At 45.3% G+C, this 10,580-nt stretch overlaps 1 protein-coding gene across 6 annotated transcripts in view; it reads right to left on the minus strand.

Annotated features, from left to right (window-relative positions):
* LOC129386230 (alpha-tocopherol transfer protein-like) overlaps window positions 1–2,937 on the minus strand; it is a 30,436-nt gene extending 27,499 nt beyond the window's left edge. For 3 of the 6 annotated variants that reach the window (XM_072287860.1, XM_072287861.1, XM_072287859.1), the window contains exon 1: window positions 2,754–2,937. In XM_072287860.1, coding sequence (XP_072143961.1) covers window positions 2,754–2,904 — 151 coding nt within the window. In that variant the 5' untranslated portion in view covers window positions 2,905–2,937. Of the gene's footprint in view, window positions 1–1,151; window positions 1,255–2,135; window positions 2,195–2,753 lie in introns of all 6 variants that reach the window. The other 3 variants (XM_072287862.1, XM_072287865.1, XM_072287863.1) reach the window with 2 other exon arrangements.
* Between the last annotated feature and the right edge of the window lie 7,643 nt (window positions 2,938–10,580).

Raw genomic sequence — 10,580 nt, forward strand, 5'->3', positions numbered from 1 at the left:
CCCAGTGTAGGGTAGCAAACCGGGTGCTCGTCTGGTTGACCACCCTGCCTTTCCTGCCCTTCCTCTTTTGCTTGGTTGCATGAAAGGTTATGCATGCATTGATAAAATATATAAGGTGTTCCAGCTGACGTTAGCCTAGCTGTTCAAAGAAAAAAAAATATTTAAATAACACGGTAAAGATAAGATATCAAGACCTACGGTGTTCGGTCATCAGAGGTCGACCGAACACCGTAGGTCTTGAGGGCGTGTCTTGTACCGTCTTTTTCTAACTTTTTTTTTTTACTGAACAGCTTGTCTAACGTCAGCTGGAACACATGCAAGAACCTGTTCTTACGCGCTTTTAAACGTGTCTGCGCCTGTATGCTGTAATATGTTGTCGATTGTGACGAGCGAGACATGCTACCCTGACTGCGACTGCGAAAATATTGACTAGAACACACCAGACTAAAGTGCCTAGAAATTCAACCACGCTTTCTGGTATCGCTACCATGACGATATCGAAAGGATATATTTTATACATTCGATAACTTCAATATTGTATATGTTTGTGATAGTGCACTAACAGAAAGGAATTGCGCTGTTTCTGCTTAATGTTCTTGCTGATGAAACTTTGCAAGCGCGAGGAACATTGTTCACTTGCGAAGTTGGGTTGTAGTGCTTACTAAAAAAAGACGGCTGTTTGCCACTCGGGAGCGTTCTGTGTTCCCAGAAGGTCACCAGATTGGTCGGACGGAAATAAGCCTTTGTCACACCTATTACCTTTGCTTACGTGTGTTGACAAACACCAGGAAAGTAGCGTTACAAGGAAATAAATTACTCGAATCGACTGCCAGGCTGTAATACCACCTGTTGCCAACTTCAGCACCACCTGATAACCACAGCTGAAGCAAAGTATTGCTATGCTTACTGATGAAAAGGGCAACGTACCGCGAATCGTCCTGATCTGGGCTCCCTGTATATCCTCTTCTATAGGCAAGTAGCTACGACTCTCCAAGAAGAGCCTAGATTTCTATGAGGCCAAGTGCTCGTATTTCACCGCCGACCCTTTTATATGGCTGCACTGCGACTGTTAGACGTGCGGTCAAACCTACAACTACCTCAAGGACAGAAGGAAATATCTTGTCTACGTATAAAGGAGAAGAGGAGCTTACTCTCTCGCAGCAGCCTTGAAATCAGGCTCTGTGCCACCGCCTCTGTCCAAGAGCAGCTTCAATGTCTGACACCGGGTCTTGTTTGCCGTTCTGCGCAGAATCGCTAAGGGGGGTAGAAGAGAGTAGCCTAAATTAGGAGTACTGTGTGGTGAAGTTTAGATTTTTTTGTGCTAAATATGGACATGAGAATCATTAATACAACTGTTCGAAAGAAACGGCATCGTTGAAAACAGGACTTCTGATTCTACAATGACACACGAGTATGCTGCGTATTCTTTTATGTCAGGGCTGGGCTTGGACGACATGATTATAAGTTCTTGACACTGCGTGAGGACAGACAAATCATGAACGTGAGAAGCTTCACACATAAAAAAATTCAGAAAGGTTATACTGCTTATGAGGACTGATAATACGCATGAACACGTGCACTCGGTTACATTCCTGCATATTTATCCTAAGTACTCCGTGCAAATACCTGAATGGCATCCGCCTGGAGTTAGCAGCGACGTTGAATTAACTAGGATATTCACGTAAGGAACACGATAAATAGGTTTCACATCGATCTGCTTACACCTAGGGGCACACTTTGAAACCGGTTAATTGTCAGCGCCAGCGCCAAACGATGCGAGATGAAAAACAGTAGTTGTGTAACAACGTTCCAGGTGCGCTTTCACTGAAAGCATTTGCTTTCGACATGTTGCTATGCCGGCGGCACGTTTTCCCGCGTGCGACGGCGGCTTTACCACTGCGCGTGAACTTGAAAGTGTTTTTCATATAGCGCATTACGCTTCCACAACTTATCTCTCTGGTCAGCGAGGAAAAGTGAAGAGAACTGCGTGAAGTGAGAGCCTGACGATGGGCTGCGGCAGAAACGAGGTGGCATTCAGGAGAGGGGTGCTAGGGGTCTCATGGAGACAGCAAACAAATTGATGGTATGAGTTTATGGTTAGATCCGCATGGCGTTCTAAATGAATGCGCAGATACAGGCAACAGCTGAATGGACCGTCTTCTTCTTTGTCTTCTGCTGGCATACGTATTGGTCACTACAAACAAACAAACAAACAAACAAACAAACAAACAAAGAAAAGTCGTATTAAGTTGAGTTCATTTGGGTCAGTGCGGTCTGCGATTAGTGGGAATGCTTCAATGCACAAGTGACTAAGAGCAAGTACAGGAAATGCAAGAAGGTCAACAAGATATAGCCAGCTTGTTAACTACATTGCGGTTAGGAAAAGGGGCAATGTAAAGAGACTGTTCTTAAACTGCTGATAATCTCAGGATTCCGGGATCTCAACATTACTTCATTATCTCCCGGGTTCAATACCGCCTATGGTCGCCGAACTTCTAGGTGACTAATTAAAGGCAGTAATAGGAAGGCAACTAGCAAAGGCTTTTCTAATTCATAAATTTAACACAACAATTTGTGCAAGTAACGCATAATTTCACTTCAAGTAGTCCGCTTAAAGAGGCGGCATTGAACTTTCTGCAGCAGGCCATTTAAAGGATACGAAGTATTCAAACTAAAACACGCTCTCTTTCTGCATGGATAGTAAAGCGTTCCCGTACTCGATAGACTTTCAAGCTCTAATATCGGGAACTCACGCAATGTCCTGCCGCTCACATAAACCCGCAGCGCGCAGCCGCCGCCTGCAAACCAGTCTTCTGGGGGCACATCCTGCGGTGTACTATACGTGCTCCGACGCCCGCCCCAGGCAGTCGCCTCTCCGAAGAGCAGTTCGCCGGAGGAAGACATCTACACGCTCCGCCTACTAACTCACCCGCCCGCTGCTGCTTATCAGGGCTCGCGGAAGCTGACTTTGCGCTTAGTTGCTTAAATGCGAGAAGTACGTCGAGTCCTTGGCTTCGGTATCGGGTAAGTGCTCTTTGAGCTCTTCTATCAGCGCATTCACCGTGTTTTCGCCGCTCTCGTTGCTACTTATTTGAGTTCATTATGCACGGCGTTTGCTCTGTGCCCACGTCGCGACAGCAGCACAATGTGCCGCATGACCGTCGCGTTTGTCTAGAGCCATTAGTGTACACTATTACGGTGAAACTGTTTATGGCCAGAATCGCAGGATTTCTTCATGGCTTAACGTCAACAGAATACTATCATCTATGGCTCGATCATACCCCCAAATGCAATGAATGCAAAGCACTCAGCGAAGTGAAGCGAACGGTGCACACATTCTTTGGAATGACGCATACAACATACATAATAGCATAAGTTCCAATAAAGAACGCGCTCAAACCAAGCATCCGAACCACATATTTGATAAGGCGCGCAAGCGCCTACATACAATGCGAAGGTCGTATCGCTTCCCGCATACGTTTCCTGGTAAACATTACTGTTGCTCAAACTGCCGCGGCGACGGCAGCTTGACTGTAGCATACGAAGCAGGGAGTGAGGTAACTACGCTTTCGTGCGTAAAAGAACCCGCATATCAACGGATTAGTGTTGTGACAGTGCTATGGGAAGGCCACGTTATATATATATATAGTGAACTGCTGAAGAACAGCGCCCATTGCATACGGGGCGCTGCAAATTTCTGTTCTATCTGGTCCGTTCTTTGTAGCGGCGCGATTCAAGTCGCAGTCTGTCGAAATGTCTTAGGCTAATGATTAGGTGAAGTGCATGTGGATGAACTTGAAAAATAGGGGGTACCAGTGAAACACGAAGGACGCGCACACATGGAAAAGGCGTTAGACACGGACGGACGCTCGACTTTCAACTCTACTTTATTGAAATTTACATTACCGCACATAAGCTCCGACGCATGCGCATCTTCAACTCCTTCGAAGACAGCTGCTTTGATAACACCTCGAAAATACATTACCGTGTGAAAACAGCCGACGTATGCGCAACTTCTACGCCTCCCACGATCTGTGCATGAATGTCATTTTTTTGTTAATCATATATTACCTACTTGATAGGTAAGCACGTTCCTTGTTTGTTAAACACAAAGACGGATCACTGACATAAATTTCTTTCTCATTTCCAATGTGAAAAGCTTCTAAGATTTCGCGTTCGTATCTGGTCTTACACTTCCCTAAAATGGTCACACGACCGAACAATGGCACACTTTTTTTTTTTTGCACTCATTGCAGCCGCGGTAATGAACCGCCAAGTTGCTTCCCTGGTCCCCGCTTAAGGACAGGTTATGAGAGGGACCTGTTTCTTTCTCGATTCCAATGTGAAAAGCTTCTAATGTGCGCATCCTTTGTGTTTCGCTGGTACCCCTTTTTTCAAATTCGTCGTGCACCAAACTGGCCTAAGAGCTTGCGTTAATGCATGTTAATATCGCCACGCGAGTAATTTCAGCCTACGTCGCAATGGGCAATCGTTCTAGTTGCGTTGTTCACAGCTTCGCTGTCCAACCACCTTCACAGCGTAGATTGGATACCTTTATCTTTTACTTAATTGCCTCGACTGAATGTGCTCGAACGTATAATCTGAGATATCGTATCTGCCTTTTGACTGCATCAGTACTCTGAAATGTGGGTACCCCACCGGAGGTATCCTATTGTTAATCTTCCTCTATTTCCTTTCCTTTTATACATCTCCCTTCCTTCATCTCTCGCAAGTTGTAGCTGATCGCAATAAAAACTTTATATATGTTTTCAAATGGTTCCCAGAGCTCCGTTGTCGCCGATGACGCTCGGAATTAGCTGTTCACTATGCTTATTACAATTTTTCCGAGCGTAGAAGAAGCGCGCAAATGCACGCAATATTGCCGTGCGACTGGCCGCTCGAGGCACTTCGCGCCGGTGTATTCTAGCGATTCTTTCACTCTCAGAAAAACGTGCACATTTATTGTAGCATGTATCGAGGAACAGAAAGCTGTATGGGGAGTTTTTCATGTCGCTCTACAATTCTGTATGTAGTATGTAAGTTGTATGTAGGTTTTACCAAAAGAACACACGGTCTCAACGATCGACGGAACAAAGGTTGATTGTATCAGAGAATAGACATAGATGGCAATTTGCCGACCACCATGCTGCCTGGGAACTTACCTGATTGCTCACAAAAAGAAAAGCTTCTCAATTTTTCCAAGTGTCTCCAATTGCCAACTGTGTAAGCTGTAGCCCTCGCTGCGGCTACTAGTGTCATCTAGCTTTTCCCGCTGACAAGCAAAGTTGTTCTTGTGCGTATGGCTGGGAATGCACTTTGCGAACGCTTCCGCATGTTGATAAAATTGCATAAACAGGCATGGAGTGCGGCCTCATCCCGGTGACTCCCTCACCAGCGCAGGATTGGCCATCCTGGTGCAGTACTTGTCCACAATTTCCTATATGAATACAGCAATAAACCCCGGCCCTCAGTCCCCAGCAGCTGCGAAGCAACAGACCACGGCGGCGGTCAGACCTGCGACGCAGCAGAGGGTGCTAAGAATCCCTGGTTCCGGACAGGCCACCATTGGAATCTGAACCTGGCAATGTTTAACGCTAGAACATTATCCAGTAAGGCGAGTCTAGCAGTGCTATTGGAGAAATTAGAGGGCAGTGAATGGTATATAATGGGGATCAGCGAAGGATGGTAAGTAGATGACTTCTGGATCAAGCTACAAACCAGGTATTCGGCTTTAAGTCAGGAAGAGGACTTTAGTGTTGAAGCAATGAACGACAATCTTATGAGCATCATTAAGGAGTGTGCAATAGAAGTCGGTGGTAACTTAATTCGTTAGACAGGATACCGGTAAGCTATCACAGGAGACGAAAGCTCTGATCAAGAAATGTCAATGTATGAGAGCCCCTAACCCTACAGCTAGAATAGAACTGGCAGAACTTTCGAAGTTAATCAACAAGCTTAAGACAGCTGACATAAGGAAGTATAATATGGATAGAATTGAACATGCTCTCAGGAACGGAGGAAGCCTAAAAGCAGTGAAGAAGAAACTAGGAATAGGCAAGAATCAGATGTTAGCGTTAAGAGACAAAGCCGGCAATATCATTACTAATATGGATGAGATAGTTCAAGTGGCTGAGGAGTTCTATAGAGACTTACGTAGTACCCGTGGCACCCACGACGATAATGGAAGAAAGAATAGTCTAGAGGAATTTGAAATTCCACAAGTAACGTCGGAAGAAGTAAAGAAAGCCTTGGGCGCTATGCAAAGGGGGAAGGCAGCTGGGGAGGATCAGGTAACAGCAGATTTGTTGAAGGTCGGTGGGCAGATTGTGCTAGAAAAACTGACCACCCTGTATACGCAATGCCTCATGACTTCAAACGTACCGGAATCTTGGAAGAACGCTAACATAATCCTAATCCATAAGAAAGGGGACGCCGAAGACTTCAAAAATTATATAGACCGATCAGCTTACTGTCCGTTGCCTACGAAGTACTTACTAAGGTAATCGCAGATAGAATCAGGAACACCTTAGGCTTCTGTCAACCAAACGACCAGGCAGGATTCCGCAAAGGCTGCTCAACAATAGACCATCTTCACACTATCAATCAGGTGATAGAGAAATGTGCGGAATATAACCAACCCTTATATATAGCTTTCATTGATTACGAGAAAGCGTTTGATTCAGTCGAAACCTCAGCAGTCATGGAGGCATTACAGAATCACTGTGTAGACGAGCCGTATGTAAAAATACTGAAAGATATCTATAGCGGCTGCACATCCACCGTAGTCCTCCATAAAGAAAGCAACAAAATCCCAATAAAGAAAGGCGTCAGGCAAGGAGATACGATCTCTCCAATGCTATTCACAGCGTGTTTACAGGAGGTATTCAGAGACCTGGATTGGGAAGAATTCGGGATAAGAGTTAATGGAGAATACCTTAGTAACTTGCGATTCGCTGATATTTCTTTGCTTAGTAACTCAGGGGACCAATCGCAATGCATACTCACTTACCTAGAGAGGCAAAGCAGACGGGTGGGTCTAAAAATTAACCTGCAGAAAACTAAAGTAATGTTTAACAGTCTCGGAAGTGAAAAGCAGTTTACGATAGGTAGCGAGGCACTGGAAGTGGTAAGGGAATACATCTACTTAGGACAGGTAGTGACCGTGGATCCGGATCACGTGACTGAAATAATCAGAAGAATAAGAATGGCCTGAGGTGCGTTTGGCAGGCATTCTCAAATCATGAATAGCGGTTTGCCATTATTCCTCAAGAGAAGAGTGTATAACAGCTGTGTCTTGCCAGTACTCACGTATGGGACAGAAACCTGGATGCTTACGAAAAGGGTTCTACTTTAATTGAGGACTGTATATATATACGCAACGAGCTATGGAAAGAAGAATGATGAATACGTGTGACGTTAAGGGATAAGAAAAGAACAGATTGAGTGAGGGAACAAACACGAGTTAATGACATCTTAGTTGAAATCAAGAAAAATAAATGGGTATGGGCAGGACAAGTAATGAGGAGGAAAGATAACCGATGGTCATTGAGGGTTACGTACTGGATTCCAAGGGAAGGGAAACGGAGCAGGGGGCGGCAGAAAGTTAGGTGGGCGGATCAGATTAAGAAGTTTGCAGGGACAACATGACCACAATTAGTACATGACCGGGGTAGTTGGAGAAGTATGGGCGAGACCTTTGCCCTGCAGTGGGCGTAAGCAGGCTGGTGATGATGATAACATTGTGTTTGACATATTTTATTTGTTGCACTTCTATTACGATGTACACCACGCAATAGCGTTCGTTCCTTGTTCTTTTTTTTTTTTTATAATGTTCGATCTAGTTTGCTGCTTCTCTCACATGTCCCTACATTTTTATTATAAAAAGAAGGTCCCATCGCAGTCTTTGGCTACGGGACCCTGCTCTGTAGATTAATAGTAGTTCGAATTCTGTTGGCTGTAGTGGTAGTGCTGTCGTAGTGAAAGAGCACTTCTGATAGAAGTAATGAATGATATTCAACTAAAGACAGAAATGGATAAAATAATGCTGCTTGCCCTTTGCAACAGTTTCGCCTTCATGAGATGCTTGGCGATAGTGAAGAAGAATCGAAATATCAGAGCACTGTTTATAACGCAAATTCCTTTGATTCGCAGGGGAAAGCAGTCCTAAAGAAAGTAAAAACGCATTCCTGATCAATTGTCAATCCAAGTTAAGCATACGCACACAAAATGCGCATTGCGCACCAAGTTCTGCACATGTAAAGACTCCCCCAACGCCGTCCCGATACAATTATTATGTAACATAATTTTATCGAGCTTACGAATCCTATTCACGCAACATTCACTAAACTTTCCGCAACTGGATGTCTTGCCCTTGCCAACACTGTGTGCTGATGTCGCCAAACTTCAATCTATAGATGGTGATGCGGAGTGTTGGCAAACGTTTAGAAAACAACTAGACAACGGCGGACAGTATAAAATCAACGGTTCATCGAGAAAGCCGTACCGCTAATCCGGCTCTCGAGTACGGCTTTGAGGGCTCGTGCATGCAGCGCATTGCGGTAATAATAAAGTCGCGACCAGGCGCAAGAGGAACTGATCGCGGCTGAGCCTCGCGCGAAAGCGAGGAGGCAGCGCGGGAGGGAGGGACGGAGGCAAACGACTCCGCCAACAAGTGCGTACTTTAGCACTTGTTGGCTCATAGCTTTGTGCGCGCTGTGTTCTCGTCGCTCTTGCGTTGAAGCGATTGACAGCACGAAAATCGCTTCGTTCTCTGCGGCGGCCACACTTTAACACACTAGCGTTTTGACAGCGAGTGTCCGCGCTTATCGAGTGTAATGTGTTCGTGTTTGCTTGTGCGCTTTGACACCATGCTTGTTAATTCAGTTAGTAGACTAATGTTTCCAAGTTTACGCGGCCGATAAAACTGCTAATCCTTACTTCGTATAGCTGTCAACGAATTTGCTATCGCAATCGATTCTGTCGGGCAAAACTTCAACTTTTTTTTTCAACTTTTTCAAAAACTTCAACTTTTGTTCAGCCTTCCGGTGCACGCCGCCACAATTTGCGACCAGCCACCGTAAGCTAAACAAGTGGAAGGGGGCCAGTCGTAGACGCCGGCACCACCCTTCTAATTCAGTTATCGCCTCGGCCCCTGTTAGCCAATTAGATAAAGAAAGCGTGTCAAGCTGGGCGATGGTATTTGCCTTGAATGTAAACATAAGTTACCTATAATCGAGGAAAGCGTTTGATTGGGCGGTTCAAACAAGGCTGCTGTTCACCACCCGATGCTTGCGTCGACGGTTACATAGGTTTGACGCAAGGAGATTGGAATAAAAACAGATTGGTATAGTTTTACGATATCGGGCCGCTGACCGACGAACCGATAATGCGAGCGGGAATTTCGAAATTGACCTTTTTGCAGCTCGTAAACGGGCTCAGTCTTCCGAAATCTGGCAAATTTTCTTAATTTAACCGCTGCCATTATCATTCATCGCAGGTGAAAAAGACTAACGTCTTTCAAAAACCGCGTTTCGTCCATTGAATATATACGTTTTATACGTGCGCTGTTCACGTACTATGATGAAGTGTGGTGTTTAGTAAGCGTTATATTGACATGGGTATTTATATGTTTTTCCTGTGACTGTATTTCAACCGCGAACTTCACATTATCGCTCAGCGCGAGGCGCGCCTGCATGTTTTGATACTTACTCGGATCTTATCGTTTATTCTATCTGTTGTCTATCTTCTCGCCGAACTTTGTGCAACCAAATTGTTGGCTCGACGCTAATTCTGTAATACTTACTTGAAGGCATGCGGGCGGCAGCGATTACGGTGGAACATTCGACGAGTCACGTGTAAAAGCTGACGCGCTTCATCTGCAGATCAAATTTTCGGCGATCGCCGACTATGCTCGCCGCTATCATTGCGCTTTGAATGTCACGGTCATTTAGGGGCACAAGTTCATCCAAAAAAGACTTAGTTTCGTCCCCCCTCCCCCCCCATTCATAGTTCTGCTACTGTGTTCTTGACCGTCACTACGACGCGACAATATGCACCTACTTCACCGTGCCTACTCTACCAGCGGGGATTGAGGTGGCGGGCCGGAAATAGTCTGCCCATAGGACGTGCGTAAATGGAATATGGTGGATGAATAATTAAAATTAAATAATGGGGTGTTACGCGCCAGAACCACCATCCGATTATGAGGAACGCCGTAGTGCGGGAATCCGGAAATTTGGACCACCTTGGTTTCTTTAACGTCCACCTAAATCTATAGGTACACGGGTGTTTTCGCATTTCGCCACCATCGGAATGCTGCCGCCGTGGCCGGTATTCGATTCAGCGATCTCCTGCTTATCAGCTCAACACCATAGCTACTAAGCAACTACGGCATGTGAGATCGTGGATGATTCACTATCCAAAATACATCGACAGCTTACTTAAGCTTTCTATACTGGGACTTCAATATGACCGCAAGTTCACTTGGCAGAGCAATTTCTGCATTCTTTGAATTCTGGCAGACGGCGAGGATTGAGTGACGGCTATGAAAGTCCTTGTGCATTTTTTTTTTCTTTTTGCTA

The sequence above is a fragment of the Dermacentor andersoni genome, chromosome 4 (assembly GCF_023375885.2).
Source record: "Dermacentor andersoni chromosome 4, qqDerAnde1_hic_scaffold, whole genome shotgun sequence".
NCBI classification, from domain to species: Eukaryota; Metazoa; Arthropoda; class Arachnida; order Ixodida; family Ixodidae; genus Dermacentor; species Dermacentor andersoni.